The sequence below is a fragment of the Phymastichus coffea genome, unplaced genomic scaffold, assembly GCF_024137745.1.
Source record: "Phymastichus coffea isolate CEN01 unplaced genomic scaffold, Cenicafe_Pcof_1.1 PCOF00078, whole genome shotgun sequence".
Classification (NCBI taxonomy): domain Eukaryota; kingdom Metazoa; phylum Arthropoda; class Insecta; order Hymenoptera; family Eulophidae; genus Phymastichus; species Phymastichus coffea.
Window position 1 is genome coordinate 1,044,882 of NW_026706889.1, and position 18,753 is coordinate 1,063,634.

At 42.8% G+C, this 18,753-nt stretch overlaps 2 protein-coding genes across 4 annotated transcripts; one reads left to right on the forward strand and one right to left on the reverse strand.

Annotated features, from left to right (window-relative positions):
* Positions 1–36: 36 nt before the first annotated feature.
* Positions 37–10,930, reverse strand: LOC131668465 (glutamine-dependent NAD(+) synthetase). 3 transcript variants are annotated; one of them, XM_058942657.1, is made up of 13 exons: positions 10,759–10,930; positions 4,063–4,252; positions 3,386–3,641; positions 2,730–2,922; positions 2,409–2,649; positions 2,112–2,339; positions 1,921–2,036; positions 1,457–1,761; positions 1,169–1,377; positions 867–1,092; positions 616–792; positions 435–540; positions 37–277 (listed from the first exon to the last, which is right to left on the reverse strand). In XM_058942657.1, exons 2-13 carry the CDS (start codon positions 4,206–4,208, stop codon positions 249–251), a joined length of 2,232 nt encoding a protein of 743 aa, XP_058798640.1. In that variant the 5' UTR covers positions 4,209–4,252; positions 10,759–10,930; the 3' UTR covers positions 37–248. The 3 variants fall into 3 exon arrangements, with proteins under 3 accessions (XP_058798640.1, XP_058798641.1, XP_058798642.1); XM_058942658.1 differs by lacking the exon at positions 10,759–10,930 and adding an exon at positions 10,358–10,741; XM_058942659.1 differs by lacking the exon at positions 10,759–10,930 and having other exon boundaries at positions 3,386–3,452; positions 3,529–3,641; positions 4,063–4,202.
* Positions 5,448–18,676, forward strand: LOC131668464 (uncharacterized). The gene is made up of 19 exons (XM_058942656.1): positions 5,448–5,594; positions 5,689–5,754; positions 6,130–6,296; positions 6,405–6,557; positions 6,651–6,895; positions 7,202–7,348; positions 7,429–7,537; positions 7,618–7,866; positions 7,942–8,274; positions 8,337–8,564; positions 8,627–8,718; positions 8,789–9,005; positions 9,075–9,324; positions 15,446–15,613; positions 15,684–15,881; positions 16,447–16,699; positions 17,014–17,416; positions 17,490–17,727; positions 17,813–18,676. Exons 1-19 carry the CDS (start codon positions 5,525–5,527, stop codon positions 18,184–18,186), a joined length of 3,960 nt encoding a protein of 1,319 aa, XP_058798639.1. The 5' UTR covers positions 5,448–5,524; the 3' UTR covers positions 18,187–18,676.
* Positions 18,677–18,753: the final 77 nt, after the last annotated feature.

The following is an 18,753-nucleotide window of genomic DNA, read 5'->3' on the forward strand; positions in this document are numbered from 1 at the left end:
GTATGGATTTAAATGGAATAGAAAATTGTTATTGTTCAAAAAAATAAATTTTCATTTATTTTGTACTGAGTGTGCTTTGTAAAACATGTCATTCGATCTTATAAAATATCAATCCTCTCGTAGTAAATTTTGATTTTACAAAAAATTAAAGTTTACTTACAAATATACAATTGAATTTTTTCATGCTATTCAATCAACAATATTTTGTTTAATTTAAAGTTAATAAAATCTTTTATATAACACTACTCTTATACTACTACTCCTGGGTGTGTTTTAGCTGAAAGAATATTTATTTTTATTACTATTAGCGTACAATTAATTATTTTTATAAGTAGCCAAATAATTTTTTTTGTCAAAGCATACATATGCTTTCACTTTATTGGTAAACATGCAATTAAAACATGCATAAATACATAATAAGCATTACTACTCACTACTGACAACAGAGCTCATTGGTATGACTCTTGGTTTTGCTGGAACTTTCGGAGCATTTTTTCTAGATTTGGACGATGAACTACCTTCGCTCGGTAGTTGTTGCAGCTAAAAATATTGCAAATGTAAATTACCGTTTATACAATGTTTATATACCACTTGGATTATCTAAATTATGCAAACCTGTTCATCAATCGCATTGAACTGCCACTTCCACGTGTGATTATACAAAAATTGTCTATGGTCAAATCGGTTGTCATCTGGACTATAAGTTTCAGCATGACAGGATGGAGTTAATATAGTCATTTTATGACGATTGATGGCATAACAACGGTAGAAGTGTTTGACTTTATCTGCAACCTACAAATATTTCAAATATTAATGGGTAAGTGTAAAAGTTCTAAATAGTAATAAAGTTTTCCGTGAAAAATTACTTCTTTTGGTGAAAGGTGATTCCATGTATGTACAAGTTGACAGAACATGGAAAGTGGACCCGCACAATTTTGTTTTCTGAGACGTCCGAAAATTCCTAATTCTACATAAGTCATACCCATGTCAATTTCATCGAGCTGTACTAATTGTCCGGCTTGAAGAGGTTCTAGTTCGGCCGTCGGTTGAGCCTCTAAGATTTGATCAATGGCTGGAAGGTTATATTTTTTCCTATAATTGAATAAACTATATTTTTTACGAATTCTTTTCAAATTACTCGAGGTAATAAACGTAATTAACGACAAACCGGAAAAATATAAGAAAACTCTTTAAGTCATTTTTAGCGATCCCGCCAATGGGATTAATATCAGCACTACTGCAATCGTATTTGGTAAAGTAGCCTCGCAATGCTTCATCGACGTTGCCGCTTCCGAGAACGAGTAAACCACCTGGTCTGCCACGTACCCAAAGCATGAGTTGTGCAAATAAATAAGCGATCACCATTCGTATTCTCGCCTGAAAATCAATTATTCGAGTGAGCGCCGATTCCATACGACGAGACACTGATATTTTAATATATTAGCGAGCGGCAAACCTGAATGTTTTGGAGAGCCAAATTTTCCCTCGGCGAGCCACCTTGGACTTTGAATCGAGGCTTTAATTTTGTCACCTGATAAAATATACCGAGTATCGCCGAAATAGCAGTATCGATAATAACACTGTGATGGCAAGCGCCAAGTTGGCTTGCAAGATCGGCCGCTCTTGACTTTGTCTCGGTCGAGGAATTTTCGGTTGCCATGTAACAAGTAACAAGAAGCGTGTTACAAAGTTGTTTCGGATCCGTTGGGACATATTCCGGATCACCGACAATTTTTCTTATGTCCATGAGAACTTGCACGTCTAAAAACAGCATTCAGAGAACATTATCCAATTAAAATTTTCATATACGCATCAGAAATCGCAAATATGTAGACATCTGAAAGCTTTGAAAAAAACGTCTTCATATAGACGAGAGACTTGAAAAAAATGTGTCATGCATTAGAGTTCAATTTGGATTACCTCCTTTCTGCACAGACTCGACAATCATACAGCACATCGAATAAACTAGACAAGCAGTGGCTGAGGAATCGACACCGCCACTCAGTGGTAAGAAAAAGCCACCTTGACATGAGCGCCTTCAAAAACAAATGGAAATTCATAACAGTTTATCGATGCGACATTATAGATGAGTTCGCCGTTTAAGCGTTTACCGTAAGTAGTCCCAAAGCCAGCAAGCAGGTGCCATCGAGATTTCTTCCTCGGGCGTGTAGTAGATTATTTTAGATTCTTCTGCCTCGTCATCCTTGAGATTGATCGGCGCATCTGGAGCATTAAAAATTAGACTGTCCGAGGTTAGCGCGAAATCCACTTTAATTCTCGGATACGGATTGGTTTTCGAGGCGGTGAACGTCCTTGAGCGAATGCTGTTCCGGTAACTCCTACAATTTGGTCATGATCGTTATTGAATGTTCCCTGGCGCTTCTATATGCGAAGATTAACGAGGTTACCTAATATCTTCAAGATCAACGGTAGCAACAGTAACTTCAACTTCAGCCAGTCCAAACTGTTTGCTTCTGCTAAGTACCTGACCATTAACGGTAATGCTTGAACCGCCATTGAAATAAACCCTCGCACCATCGCATCCGCGCATATTACTAAACATGTAACAACCACCTGACTTGTAGGTAGCCGATTTGACAAGATCGACCGTGACGTAGGCCTTTCTAAGCTCAAAATAAGAGCCACTACCTGCGAATAATTATCACAACTGATTAATTATCCTTGGCAAAATAACGAGTAATTTTAAGGGAAAATGTTTTGGCGCTGACCGTTTGATATGATCTCGACGCCGTCAAGTGCCATTGGTATGTGATTGCTGGACGGATTCCAAAGCTCCTCACAGATCTCGAAACCGATGCAGGTATCGTGTGTGGCGATCACCGCGTCGCCAATGTGCACCGTCTGTTGCGACGTGATTTGTGCAATCATTCTTGGCAGAAAGTGCTCCTCGACCGTGCGCTCCTTTTACAATTTTTGATGTAATAAATCACACTATCACAAGCACAATCAGTTTGATTACGCGGTTTATAACCTTCATGTTTGCGTTTTATTGCGCATAGCATATTATAGAGAGAAGATTTAATTTGAATTTATCATTGTCTGGGCTAATAATATTTCCGAATAGCTAGTACGCGCCAGTATTAATATCTTCTTTGTGCGTGGAAAGTGCGAATGCTTTGTTTTCGCACGCAGAAACATATTGTCGTCACGAGAGAGCAAGAAAGATCATAACCCGCCTTCCCGTCTGGCAAAACGTCCAACTCCGAGGTTATAAAATTTTCAGTTTTACTTTTTCTCAACGATACTTCATTAACGAAAAAATAAAAAAATATATGGAAACATCTGTTTTAATTACTCGCCTTGTATAAAATGATTGTAAACGTGAATCAATGAAAAAAAATCGTAAATGAGTAAATAAAGGTACCTTTGACCAGGGCGAAAACCATCTGGATTCCCTGTAATTGCCATTGTCACACATCGCCATTTTCGGTCTGATAAGAAGGATACGTCGATTGAGAAAAGCAATTCGGCAATTGTAGGTGACGTTCCTGTGCATCACTGGCATACCTACGTCGACGAGCATGTCCTCGCATTCGGGTGACTTTAACAGTACGGCCAACACTTCCCAACAGTGCAGCAACGTGTCCGACTCGTAGAAGTGATCTTCGCAGTTGTAGCCACTGGAATTATGTAATCTGAGCGTGAGTTTTTTCCAATAGCTTCTTCCAGCCGTTAGGGTTGACATCGCTATGTACACACAGTGTCTACAACGAATGTTTCTTCTTTCATTGACATCATAAAAAAGTCAACGTTCGAATAAAATGCCAGTTGTTGTTTAAGATCAGGGAATCTACGTGCATATTCTCTGTTCGCAAAATACACGTAGATCGCAGCGTTGAACAAATGGAATAAGTGAAATGAGTGAAATGAGTGAAATGAGAAGAAATGACTACAAGAAATGGCTCGTATTCGCGTGCTGTTTTGAAAAATGCGAGATTAAATTGTTCGCAGCGCGTCAATTAAAAACGAATCTTAATTTACACGGTTGTTACCGGTTTCATTTTTAGACCAGTGTTAATAACAAACAGCTAAACAAATTACCATATTTCAAGCTCGGGACCGCTTCTGTATCTAGCTCCTGCTTCTTTAGCTTGCTGTATGCTGAGTAGAATCCTCTTGAGGTTGCCCTCGAAATCCATAGCCCATTGGTTGAGGGTACACACCGCGACGGTGGCTGTCCGTCCCATCTCCAATTTGAATGCTCAATTCCAAACAGAAAAAAGAACAAGAGCTGCAACAAGCAGATAGGCCTCGAATGAGAAACCGAGATAGTATACTAAAAAAACCTTCTGCCGTGCGCCGCTCTTGATTGATCAATATCACCTTAACGCCATGTTCGTGCCCTCACGAAACCCAACCCACCGACGACGCGTATGTATGTAAATTCCTCAAAGCCGCGCGGCTGAAATTTTCAGTGCAACTAAAAGAAGTCTAATAATAGCTTGAACTTGACTGGTGGCTAAAAATATCCAGGCTGAACCTTAGAAAAAAGAAAGGAAGAAGGCTCGTTCAGCTCCATTCACTAATTGTCTTGCCGACTCAAGGATAATCAATAATGACAATTGGCAATGGCTCAAGGGAATATATCGTCTGCGACGATATAATCAAGGCCACTACGTTTTTTCATTTCTTTTCCGCTTGCGATGCTGTTTACATCGATACTTACACACACAAACTAAGAATACACGAAGCGTTAGTTGGTTGCTCGCCAGCGAGGCGCCGATTTTTCACCCCGCGCACGTGAGGGCGATGATCAGCAACGACCACCCTCACCCGCGCTCTGTCAGTCTTGCTCGAGCCGTCGGCTCGACAACATCACGCAAAATTTTACTCGCGCGTTAGCTCGCTTGACCTAGTATATGTCTGCAGTAGAAACGCGCAGAGGCGAGGAGGTAAAAATAGTGACGTTCGCAAGGCAAAATCAGACCTCTTGCTCTCTCTATTTTTTCTTCTTTTTCGCATGCCTTATTTTATTTTCGGTAGCAACGGTCGACATAAATAAAGTGCGCCCGATCGATTAGATCGATCTGCGTTCTTCTCGCAGTGTTTGTTGTCATTCTAAAATTAGAGTTACAAGTGGCAAAGTCGAGTAGCAGGCTAGCCCGGAACCTTGGCAGATACACGTTCGAATAATTTTCGCGTCGTGGTCGTCGTCGTTGTCGTCCAAGTTCTTTAAATTTGAGCAGACCAAATGCGCTAAGTTCGCGCAAGGTTCGCAAAGTTGACACACTGATTGCATGGGTGAACGAACGCGGGCGAGTGAGCGAAGCGGCTCGATCAATCACATGGACGCGCTGATGCGCCTGCATATCACGCTTGTCGGAATTCCCGTCGGATCGATTTAACAAACCAATAAGACTTTTGTAACTCGAGTTTGCTATTTTATATGCAGCAGTAGCGAATGAACAACGAATCATGAGATTGCTGTGCTCGATTAGATGAGATCGAATATGATGCTAAGGCTTGTGACTGAGGATGCTGCCGGACACGCTGACGACGAGACATGGAGTACGTCGTGAACGGCAAAGTGAAAGACCTGCAAGCTGCTCTATTTCCGGTACAACCGATTCCTGGTAAACTTCGATTGTCTTTAGTTTTGTTTTTCTTGTTTCTCATTGTCATCATTCTTTTCGTTTTTGAAAAATTTTCCTGATTTTTTTTTTTAAGAGGAGCAAAGTCAAAAACCTAAAAAGAAGAAAGTGAAAAAGAAAGTTAAAAAAGTTAAGGCTAAAGGTATAAAATGAGTGATGGCTTGTTCTGTTATTGAGTGATATTTGCCATTTCATTCATCTAAAAATACTAAAGCCACTTTGTATGGATAAAATCTCTGTTGGTTAACTAAAAATAAGAGATTTTGTTGATTAAAAACATAAAAATGCTTGCTTACTCTTTGACTAACGACTGCAACAACTATATGCGAAGATAAACAATGATTTGCTCTGTGTCGAATTACGCTTCCTGTATTCCATCAAGAAATTCCCCGGGCAAGGGTCCAACATTTCCTGATTATTAACGTATACGCGTGTTGTCTGTTTTTCCCACGAATGAAAAAGTAATTAATTGGATGCATCTGCCTGCTTGTTCTAAGTCCTAAAAACTGTTCCACAGGCAATTCAATATCGAATCAATGTCTGCAAACGCGGTTCGGCATCGAACGCAAGGATCTGGACTCGGTTCTGACTCTGGCCAATGGCTTAGTCAAAGCGAAGGATGGTTTTCTACAGGGTGGCGATGCGAACTTCGATGCAGTGGCACGATGGCCAACAGAGTGCCAAGTGAGCATACATATGTGTTGCAATGATCGTCAGCTCTCGGACTGAAATTTATCACCGCGACAGGTGTGTGTTTGCAACGAGATATGTAGGAATGCATTTGGTGTGCAGGTATTAGGAGATCGCGTGCGACACCTGGACTATTCGCCAGCAGAACCCGAAGTTTTTTACATCCCGAGTGGCAAGGAACCAAGACCAAAGCCCGTAGGAGAAGAGTCTGGAGAAACTGTGTTCCAGTATTGCCCGGCCGGCCCCATCAATTACGTAAGAGCTACACGATTTACTTACGATATGATTTGCACGCGACACCAACAACAATTTGTTCTGCCTGGTAATAATGAAGTTTTTATTGCGTAGTTCAGCAGGTCATGCATAGGCGGTAGCGCTGTTGAATTGAACAATGAACGGAATGGAGAACAGCCGCCAGCAAACGTTAATAATCTGGCATTCGAGTCGAGATTCGAGTCGGGTAACTTGGGCAAAGTTATCAAAATCACCGATACGTATTATCAGCTTCACTTGAGAAAAGATTTATATACGCAGAGACATATGCAGTGGTACTACTTTCGGATCACGAATACTCGTAGCAACGTCATGTACAGGTAAGAATAGGAAGGCGTGTGACAAAGATATTTTGTACTTGGTCGCGCTCCAAGTTATAATTTTGGAGAAAATCCAAAGTCGCTCTCGAGAAAGAATTTGCCGAGTTTGCAATTTCAAGAATTATTAATACTGTCAGTCAAATACTAAAGTTTCATCAGTGGATTAAATCGCAATAGCGCCAATACGCCTGTGCCTGTGCCTAGTACGCTAATTCTCAATTTCTCAAATGCGTTAGAACGCCAGACTGATTGGCGCTCTGAAAGTGGAGCAATGCTAAGTAACGATCTCGATACATTTTTCATCAGGTTATCCATAGTAAACATGTGTAAGGAAGACAGTCTGTACAACGAAGGATTGCGACCGCTAATGTATTCGGAGAAGGAGGCGACTTCCAAAAAAATCGGCTGGAGGCGCTGTGGCGAGAACATTTGCTACTATAAGAACGACTCGTCGTGAGTTGCGCGCACACGCACGGCACGCCAAACTCGAGCAATGCCTCTTTCGTTAATAATCGTCTCGAAAAATGTTGTAGGGACGAAGAGAAAGAGAAGCACACGTTGACATTCAACGTTTACTTTCCTCACGATCAGGACACCGTCTACCTCGCTCACTGTTACCCGTACACCTACACCGATCTGCAGGTATGCGTTGCACCTAACGATCAGACTCGCTGTTACAACGAATCAGTCAACAATGACAGATCACGCGTGTACGACAACAGGAATACCTGGGCAAGATAGCCAACGACCCGATAAAAGCACGCTTCACAAAGCTACGCCTGCTATGCCGAAGTCTGGCCGGCAACGCCGTCTACTATCTGACGATCACCGCGCCTCAAGCCAACGACGACGCCCAACAGCGCAAGAAAGGTGTCGTCATAACGGCGCGTGTTCATCCTGGTGAGACGCCCTCCAGTTGGATCATGAAGGGCATTATCGACTTTCTCACCGGCGAGTCCAACCAAGCGAGGGTATGCCGAAGCAGCCGTAAACCACTTGAGTCTTGGCGTCGCGCTTTCATTTCAAAAGCCAATGTTTGCTCGAAGGAATTACGCGAGCGTTTCATCTTCAAGCTCGTGCCAATGCTGAATCCAGACGGAGTGATCGTAGGTAACAATCGCTGCTCGCTCGCGGGCAAAGATTTGAATCGTCAGTACCGCACGGTTTTGCGAGAGAGCTATCCCTCGGTATGGCACACCAAGCTAATGATTCGACGTCTGATGGAAGAGTGCGGAATCGCCATGTACTGCGACCTGCACGCGCACTCGCGCAAGCACAACATCTTCATCTACGGCTGCGAGAGCAAACGCGCCGGCTATCCGGGCAAACTTGCCGAGCAGGTGTTTCCACTGATGCTTCACAAGAACGCCGCCGATAAGGTAAAGTACACAAGCTTGTATTTCCGAGGAGGGCGATAATTGGAGCGCCGACTGGTTTGCAGTTCTCGTTTGAGAATTGCAAGTTTCACATCGAGAAGAATAAGGAGGGCACGGGTCGAGTTGTGGTGTGGCTGATGGGTATCCAGAATAGTTACACGATGGAGGCCTCGTTGGGTGGCTCGCGACTGGGCTCGCGAAATGGCACGCACTTTAGCACGCAAGATTACGAGCAAGTTGGCAAGGCTTTCTGCGAGACTCTGCTCGACTTTTCCGACAGCGACCCCATTAAAGTAAGAGTGCAGCGTGCACCAAACGATCGACCGGTCGCTCCAATCGCTCGTTTTTCTTGCAGGAGAAACTCAGGAGCAAGATTATAGCAAGGTTAGCGAAGGAGGGTTCGAGTGCCGATGAGCCGACCAACATCGATTTAACCGATTACTCCAGGTGAGATCGCGCGAGACTATTGATCGTGAGGCTTCGAGCGCAAATTAACATTCGGATGCTTTTCGTCAAGCGACGAGGGAGACACGTCGGAGAGTTCGTCCGAGGACGATAAGTACAACGGCGACGTGATTTCGCGAAGACTGAGCGCTTGCAGCGAGGACCGGCGTTACCTGTGCGTGCCACCACCTTCGCCGATGCTGCTCAAACCTGCCACCGCCGATTCCTTAGGCAAGATTAAAAAGCCCAAGGCGACTCTGCCGAGATCGGTGTTGCCGCGAAGGAAAACGGTGAGTGTGCGAGTTCGAGTAGCCATCCGAATGACCGAAATCAATGGCTGTGGGTTCTCGACTGTACAGAGAAACAGGACGGCCATGGACCTGCCAACGACTGACCCCGGCAGCGACTTGTACGACATGACGGACTCGGGTGACGAGACAAACGCACGCTCGGCAGCGGAGAACCAAGGCGGCAGAAGCTCGGGAGACGAATCGCGGTTATATGGCAAGGAGAATCGCGTGTCGAAAAAATCCGACATCAATTTGCCGGCGATAGTGAGGCCGCGGAGCTTATCGCTGGGCGAGGAGATAATCGAAGACCACTTGTGCACGAAGAACAAACATCGGCTACACCGTCGTGACATGCCAAGGTACACATCGACGTTTTGACTTTTCTGATCGCCCGTTAAGCTGCCTCTCCCGCACTCTCTGTCTCTGTCTCTGTCTCTGTCTGTCTCCGCCTCGTGTCTCTGTCTTCGTCTGTCGCTATATTAGCTATAAATTGCAATTTGAAGGCCATTCAGGAATTTATCTCCTGTCATGCAAAAAGGCCAAGCAGCAGCGGACCACATGCAGATCAAGCTGCTGTCGCTACGTCGCCAGATTTGGACGGCCGTGGGCAATTACGAGCAAAGGCCAGACGAGAGCGTCGAGTACTTCTCCCTCACCAACAATTATCCACTTAGCTGGGCTGTATCTAAGATAGCCTGCGAGTATCAGATTGATAATGACGTCACTCTTGAGTGAGTTCTATGAGGCCAAGTTTTCATCAAGATATGTGTGTCATATGTTTTTTGTTTGTAGATCTTGTTCAAAGAAACTGGAGGAATTAAATTGCAATAAGAAGGACCTGAAGAAATCAAAGAAGAAAACGCGCAAAAAATTCACCAAAGAGAGGGTCACTGAAGCTCCACCTGTGATAAATGTTCTAGACGAGGACAACCAACAGACCAAAAAGAAGAAGCCTCGAATAAAGAGGCAGCGAGCTGTCAAGTCATCTCTAGAACCAATGGAACCAATAGAGAATAACACAATAGAGAATAGCACCAGCGACGGATTGGACTTGTTAAAACTATTTGGAACTGCCAAGCTACCAAAAGTTCAGTCCCAAAAGTCAAAGTTCGAGTCTAAGAAGAAGCTGAACAAAACAGTGATAGCTACTACAGTTGTTACTACAAAGTTGAAGCCTAATAAGCTTGCTGTTGATTCAGTGGATGATAGCAGTAGCTCTGAGAACTCTCCACCTGTCAGACGCAAGAGTATTAAGAAGAAGAGCAATTCGACAACTATAATTGTGAAGAAACGCATACAGAGTGCAGTGGCTTCCAAGAAAGATCCTAAATAATAGAAAAACGTATACTCACCTAAAAGCAACTGCCATCCATAATTAATTTTGCACTGCCAGTTAAAATAATATTCAACTTTATCGTGCCACTGACAAGAGAGACTTATTCATCAACATTTAAACTTATTAGGATAAACAGAATCATCACACACAACCGGGTAGCCAAAAAAACGGAAAAATCTATCTCTACGTGTTCTCACTCCGGCATAACCTCTCACACCTTCTCTACTATATTTATTAAGCGTTGTTTGGAAATACATTTGTAACATTGTAGATTGACATTTTTTATGCTCTGTAAAACAGATATTTGAATAATCGTTAATTGTTAAAAGATAATGTTAATTTTAACGTGTTCTGCCCAGCAGAGTTTTACGTAATACAATAATAAATGAAGGTTAGCAAAATATCGCTTTTATTTACTTTGATCGAATGCCACAAGTGCGGGTGTGGTCGTCACTGGATGGTCTTATTTTCCTATCCTTCTTGAAATCTCAAATGAATTTGACGTTCTCACACTGAGTTTTGAAAATAAAGATTTATCATGACGCGTCACTGGGAGTATTTATACCGGAAAATATTTTCAAAAAGTACACTCAAAGCTGATAAGAGTGATCATTGGCGCGCACGTGACCACGTGATTGATAACATGCGTAACTACCTGACCGACAGGTGCCGCTGGTGAGCCTATTGAGTTTCATTCTGTTTGCGAGTTCTTAACAATGAACTAAGACTATATTATCCGGCGATAGCGTACCCAGATTCATCATTAGAAATTGAAATATTCATTGCATACGCCATGAGAAAAGTGATACTTTACAAGAAAGAAAATAAACAATACGTATTTTTGAAAATTTAATGGAAGTAGCGCTACTTGTAAAATAAAATAAGTGACGAAATTTGGAATATTAACATTTAATTGAAAATCTTCAACAATAATTACTCATTTTCCAAATTTAAGAAAGTAAGTGATGAAGCTATTTGATATAAAAGAGTTAGTAAAACAGATGCAGAACATCATACGGGTCAGCGATCACTGACCTGGATATCCGCCCATTGTAAGCGTAATTCAATTTTTTCACATAAAAAACCTCGACAAACGTACCTCGTGTTTGCCACCACAACTACAACTACAACAGACTTTATTACTTTGTCATTATATACTTTTTGTGTATATCTATTTGCTAGCTTCCTTTTTGATGGCACGTTTTCACAGTTCACTGTAAAATTGCACACGCTGCTGTATAAAGCATCTATCTATGCATACTGCTTGTTTGATACATTGTTTTGAACGAGCGGGCTTTTTATAGTTCAACTGATCAGTAACACTCCTGAATTTGGCGTGAGAAAGTTACGGTTGAAAAATATGGAGTATAAAAGTACCTGTTTATATTGTTCCGGGCAAAATCAATAAAAAATAATAGCAATTTCGCTGTAAAAAGCATTGCACAATGACAATTGTAGAAATTGATGAGACATAAATTATCGCTGCGATCGACAGCGTTAATAGAATTCAAATGTTTGATGCTGAGCAGAAGCTGAGCGCTCTGGCAGTAAAAACGCCGATGTCTATGATCAGCAAAAATCAATCTCTCATCTTTCTTTAGCATACAGGAATTTCGTCGAAAGCTCTGGAAAAGCCCGTCGACCGTGTAGACGATAGAGCAAAAGCGGCGCGTAGTGCAGTGCGCCGGCGTGTAGTCCAAGTGAAGGCGAGAGTGAAACGACGTGCTGCTAGCTCCTGGCCGCCTGATACCCGCACAGTCGCATATGCAGAGGGAGTCGCGACGGAGATTAGGATTAGATGTCGCCGCCGCCGTTCAGCTCGGGAAAACGCCGAGGCTTCTATTTGCAAGGGCGAAGCCCCCGCTCCCCTTCCCACGGGGACTTCTGTAGCATGCTGCCTGCTATAATACACACGCGCGATGTGCACGCATGTGTGTGTTAAAGGCACGCGTGTTTACATCTGCTGCGCTATCGTCTAAGTGAGCACTTCGCAAGAGCAGAGGAGCTGGTAAATGAGAAACGACGATTTCTCTTTCTTGCTCTTTTTGCAGATTGAGAATTACGTTTAAAATCATTAATTATTCTGTTAAATGATTCATTTTGCGCATTGCTCTCCGTTTTGGTGTTCAAAATTAATCCTAGCTATTTTCTACTCATTTGTATTATGAATCGCTCTTTGTTCAGTGATTCTATTAATCAATGAATAATGAAGCGTACAGTTTAAAAAACTGTACATTACACGTTATATGAATGGATTTTGCAAATTTAAGGACTAGTTCTTGCAATTTTAGAATTTTAGTGAGTCACTTTTGTAACTTTTTATTCAGCCGCAATCATTGTTTGCAATGCAATGCATCGATCAACGAGATGCGATTTTCTATTTTAACTTATTTCTAGTTTTTTCTAGTGTAATTTTTCTTGTCCAAGAGAGAAACAAATAATCATTATCATTGATTCCAATACCGAACAGGTGAAGCAGTCAAGCTTCTAGGCATGTAAATAAAATCAGTAGAAAGTTCTAACGGATTTGTTTTTTTTTAAATAAAAAACGACACGTACCAATTCCCATCGCATTATAATATTGCGAGTTAGTTGTCTTCTAGCGGAAGAAAGAATGTTGGTGTCACCGCTTGCAAAAGTTGATCTCTCCAAAGCTAGAGCAAAGCAAAGCTCGTTGAGCCAAGCAGCAGACATGTGATGGCATTCAAGCACACACTGGTGCCGGTGATGAGATACCACTCGAAGCGCGTTTTTCCAATAATAGCATCCTCGGTGCGTAACGCACCCGTATGGCGTGCGTGATACGCGTATAAAGAGGGGGAGTGACGAATATACACCGACGGGCGTACACACGGCTGCGTTATACTCGGCACATGCTACCCTAGTACGTAAAGTTGCCTATTGGTGAGCTTCGTCGCCAAGGAGACGCGCTAGCGTGAGCTTGCGCACCCTCACGAGCTTTTTCAGTGATCCCATATATAGACTCTAGTTACAAACTACTGCTGCTGTCGTTCTATAATGGAAGTTTTGCCGTGAGAATTTTAAGACTACGTAAACAAACAATCTCAATGACGATAAGACATCGGCTGTTTAATTTTAATAATTTTACCAGGCGGAAAGCTGCTACCAGGTTGGAATTGTTCTGAAATCTTCCGTTAATTATTCATTTGTTGCAGCTATAGCTTTTCTGTAGTATGTAGACATACGTGAGGTGCATGCGAGTGACATTGCAATTTGAGTGTTTTTAAGCATTCGGCTCTATTTATTAAAAGATAATATTCATTTAAGTGAAATACGTAGAAATACAGAGCTTTATTTTCAATTTTTTAGTCTATATACTTTTATCTACTTTAGAATACGTAATGTGTTCCCTACGGTAAATCGTACAACCAATCTTACAAAGTTATAAAAAACATCTTTCTTAGACATATTAGCAAATCGAAAGTAATATTGAAAAGAAGGATATTTCATAAATGCTATTTACCGTTAAAAAAATATTTAGTTTAAATTATATTTTGATTAGATTTAGATTTTATAAAATGTTAAGTATAGAAAACAGTGTATTTCTTGAAATTAATACATGAAGTTCTAGTTCATTTTGTTTTTCAATTTTTGAAATTACTCGTTTAATCGTTCCAAATTACCCTCTTATTTTATTATCTAGTTCCATTGTATTGATCTAATTTGTCTGCCTATTTAAAGTATTTTTTTATAAAAAAAATCAACATAAAAATTCTTCCGTGATAAAATAAAATTAAAAATCATCATCTCAACAAATAAAAAAAAAAATTTCATGGTAAGTGTCAACCACTGTATAAATTAGAAGCGACTCCAGCGCAGGTTGGAGCGAATCACGCGGAAGCGATATATACAAGTGCAACGGTTGGCTCGTGTGTCATTCGGCTAACGTAAAAGCATCATTGTTTGCAAATGATCCTGACGATAGGCGTTTACATACAGCACACGGCGAAAACAGCGTGTACGAGCGTCGAATTCACGTGCGTGTAATGTTGGTGGCTGGTCAGCATGGAAATTTGATGATTGACATGCGATCGAAGGAAAGCCGGCAATGACTGACATTACGATCGTGAACAAGAAAGATAAGCGCTGTACGATATAGCAAATGATTTTTTCGTCAACCCTCGGAACAATCCGGAGATAATTCCGGAACACTTTCAAGTGGTTCCGTACTTTCGGATACACGACTCAGGCAACAGTTTTCACAAGCGCACGTGTGAAAAAGTTGGGAAAATGCGAGGTTATTATACGGCATTATACAACAATGATGAATCGCGATCGGTCGATTACAATGCTCAAGTTCCAGCGTGCATTTTCATTCTTGCATTAGCAAATGCGTCGCTGGATAATGCCCGGCTTCGACGAGGAAAGTATCCGGAAAAGAGTGTAAAATCTTCCACGATTTGATTTGACATTGCCAGTGATGAGCACGCATCACAGCAGACGAGACAAGCCTTTCCGATAATGCTGACTAGTACAGCAGGACATCGAAAACCACGTGCGCCCGCGGTGTAAATTAAGGTAAATGCGTGTTGAGCAGAGTGATTAGCGATTCAAATGCCCACGGCGACGATCATTCGGGGTGGGAGTAGAGCTCGGTTATAAAAGGCAGGAGCGAATCGCAGGCCATGTCAGTTCGGTGGTGGTTCATCAACTGCGACTCGGCGCAAATTGGTGCGCTTTTAATCGTTGTGAGAACGTAAGTGAAAGAATTGTGCTTCGGCCGGGTTAATACAAGTGCTCGCGACGGATTGTTCTTTCCTGGGCTGAAGGATGTTTTGCGCCTCGCGGACCTTGTTCGCCGGCACTTGTGACGCTAGCTGAAAAATTTTGTGTGGTTTCCTTTCGATCGAGATTTTTGACGTGACTGTCGAACGTAACCCCATTCGTAGAGCACATTTCAGTTGGAAACATTCACCAACTACTTTGAACGCTCTGTTCCACTTGCCGAAAGACTTGAGATCTGCATTGACGAGCACGGCTTTACCTGTTACAGACGAGCCACTCATTGCAGAAACAATGTCGGCAGCGGGACCAGAGATGATTGTTGGGTCTGTGGCCGGTGCAGCCGCCGGGGCAACTGGTTTTTCCGCCACATCGGTGTTCTTCACCCTCCTCGTTCCAGCCCTTGTACTCTACTACATCTACTTCCGCGTATCCAGGGCTCACATGCTTGAGCTTGCCGAGAAGATCCCTGGACCAAAAGGCTTGCCACTGCTTGGAAATGCTCTGGAACTTCTGGGATCGTCCGACAGTGAGTACAACTTTACCCTGCGTACGACATTTCTTCGGCTTGTTTGATCGACTGTGCATTTGTTTCCCAGCGATCTTCCGTAATGTGTACGCAAGGTCGTTCGAATTTGACCAGGTAATAAAGCTATGGGTTGGACCAAAACTTGTCATCTTCCTCATCGATCCGCGTGACATCGAAGTGATCCTCTCGAGCCACGTTTACATCGACAAGGCTTCCGAGTACAGATTCTTCGAGCCATGGCTTGGCAATGGCCTTCTTATCTCTACTGGTAAGTATTTCTCTCAAGCATACATATAAACATTGCCTGTGTAAACACATACCAAACATGAATACATATTTTTGTTGCCGCTCGAACGAGAACAAGTGTATGTATTTTGAATTTTCCTCCTTACAGTGACTTCGATTTACACTTATTATCGGCTCCTAGTGTCATCAAGTGCCCTTATATCTTGTTTATATTAATATTTAGTTTTATGTTTGAGAGTAAAACTGCTATGTGGGTAACGTTAAAAATTCTAAAATACACTCATACTTGGTAGATCGTTGAGTGATCGCAAGCGTTATTTCCTTTTAATACCTAACAATTGTTTTAATAGTTTTTATTCCTTCAATTAACTGATGATAAATTAATGCAAAACTCCTCGCCTAGTAGTAATCCACGTGACTGTCTTGTTTTTAAGTCAATAAGATGCCAAAAAATGATTTCGCAACGAAACGCAACAAAAGCAATCTCGACTATAATTGCATTTTATTAGCGTGGATCGCGTGCCACGAGAAAATGTTGTCCTTATACGTAACCGCTAATTTCACCTCTTGATCTTTTTGCGTAATAGGCCAGAAATGGCGTGCCCACCGTAAACTTATCGCGCCAACTTTCCACTTGAACGTGCTGAAGAGTTTCATTGACCTGTTCAACGCCAACTCCCGCGCTGTCGTTGGCAGAATGCGCGAAGAAGGTACCAAGGAATTTGACATTCACGACTACATGTCTGAAACCACCGTCGAGATTCTACTCGAGACTGCTATGGGTGTATCCAAGAGCACTCAAGACAAGAGTGGCTATGAATACGCCATGGCTGTTATGAAGTAAGTTTTTTGAAAAACATATCAATTAATAGTCTGCTTCTTGTCATTATCGAAGCTATTTCAGTGGCTAGAGAAGTAGAAAATTTTGGCCAATCACTTGTGATTATAACTTGTTCGTTCGCGGAAATGGACAATTTAAGCTATTATATCCGTTCTACATATCGAGAAAAACGAGTGTTTACGAGTCCTTAACGAGTCCCAAACGCTAGACCAGTCTACAATTAGATCAATAATCTGTACCAATTTCCCAAAGAGCCGATCGACGTAGTTTGTAATTGACCTGCGATACTTAACTTATTTCTATGCTTCGTCAGGATGTGCGACATCTTGCACATGCGTCACACTCGGCCATGGCTGCGGCTTGACTGGGTGTTCAGCCTGACCAAGTACGGCAAGGAGCAGGTGCGTCTACTCGACATCATCCACGGCTTGACCAAGAAGGTCGTCGCCAAAAAGAAGGAAGACTACAAGAGCGGTAAGCGCAATTTCGTCGACACGGGCGCCACCGTGAAGGATGTAGTCAAGAGCACCACCGTGGTCGAGGGATTGTCGTTCGGTCAATCGGCTGGCTTGAAAGACGACTTGGACGTGGACGACAACGACATTGGTGAGAAGAAGAGACAGGCTTTCCTCGACCTGCTGATCGAGTCTAGCCAGAACGGCGTTGTCCTCACCGACGAGGAAGTGAAAGAACAAGTAGACACCATCATGTTTGAGGTAAGTGCAAACGTAGTATCTGCGTGGCGAAGGAGAAAAAAGACGCGTTATTTGGTTATTTACGTGCGCTCAGGGACACGACACAACGGCTGCTGGATCCAGCTTCTTCCTGTCGATGATGGGCTGCCACCCCGACATCCAAGAGAAAGTCATCCAGGAAATCGACGAGATCTTCGGTGACAGCGACAGGCCGGCCACCTTCCAGGATACCCTCGAAATGAAGTACCTCGAGAGGTGTCTCATGGAAACGCTACGCATGTACCCACCCGTGCCCTTCATCGCTCGCGAGATCAAGACTGACTTGAAGCTCGGTAAGCGAGTCGGCCGCCGGCCGCCGGACCGGCTACCGGTTGCTCTTGCGCACTGCATCTAAGGAGATAACGAATCGATTTGCAGCGTCGGGCGACTACACGATCCCGGCCGGATGCACGGTGGCCATCGGCACCTTCAAGCTCCACCGTCAGCCGCACATCTACCCCAACCCGGACGTCTTTAACCCTGACAACTTCTTGCCTGAGAAGACCGCAAATCGTCACTACTACGCTTTCATACCATTCTCGGCTGGTCCGCGTTCCTGCGTAGGACGTAAATACGCCATGCTCAAGTTGAAGATCCTGCTCTCGACGATCCTGCGTAACTTCCGTGTGAAGTCTACCGTGAAAGAAGAAGACTTCAGGCTGCAGGCCGATATAATTCTGAAGCGTGCCGAGGGTTTCAAAGTCAAACTTGAGCCAAGGACCGATCGTGGACGCACTGTTACCAAGGCCTAAATTAATTAGTTTAATTTTCTTGTCGTCGAGGGTACAGTGAAGCAACCGAGAATATGATCATTAGTGATCCGTGGAACGACAACTTGCGGCGTCGCACGGCGGTTTTGATTTCTAACTTCTCAGCGTTCGTTCATTATTTACTTATATCAGGGGGTGCGCGCTGTTCTTGAATATATTTACGTTATTTTTCTCTCTCGTCGCGCGACACTTTACTTTCTGCCTTGTTATGCCGAATGCTCCCACCGAGCATTTTACCTTGTATAGCCGCCTAAGTCTTCACAAGCACATTCATTTATTGCATATATTATTTTATGTTTGTACATTGAATTTCTTTTGCTTTCTTTATTTTTTCGCTAAGAGTGCGGCGCTTAGGGCTGCTCTGACAAATCCTATAGCTGTTTAACTTTTTAAATGAAAGTCTTCATTTATACTGTTATTAAATTTAATCTCGTGCAATAAATTGTGCAGTACACCACTGCAAAACCACCTAGCCGATGACTTTTATTTGTGACTCACTTCAGAGATTTTCTTCCTCGCGCGATCGCTCTAGTTGTAGTTTACGTATAA

Excerpts from the sequence above, each read along its gene's own strand:
- LOC131668465 (XM_058942657.1), bottom strand. The coding sequence starts at position 4,208 with ATGGGACGGACAGCCACCGTCGCGGTGTGTACCCTCAACCAATGGGCT. Across the intron at positions 1,378-1,456 it reads TGGCTCTCCAAAACATTCAG|GCGAGAATACGAATGGTGAT; the intron begins GTTTGCCGCTCG and ends ATTGATTTTCAG. Across the intron at positions 1,093-1,168 it reads AGTTTTCTTATATTTTTCCG|GAAAAAATATAACCTTCCAG; the intron begins GTTTGTCGTTAA and ends ATTCAATTATAG.
- LOC131668464 (XM_058942656.1), top strand. The coding sequence starts at position 5,525 with ATGGAGTACGTCGTGAACGGCAAAGTGAAAGACCTGCAAGCTGCTCTA. Across the intron at positions 9,325-15,445 it reads AATCGAAGACCACTTGTGCA|TTTCCGCCACATCGGTGTTC; the intron begins CGAAGAACAAAC and ends GGGCAACTGGTT. Across the intron at positions 15,882-16,446 it reads TGGCCTTCTTATCTCTACTG|GCCAGAAATGGCGTGCCCAC; the intron begins GTAAGTATTTCT and ends TTTGCGTAATAG.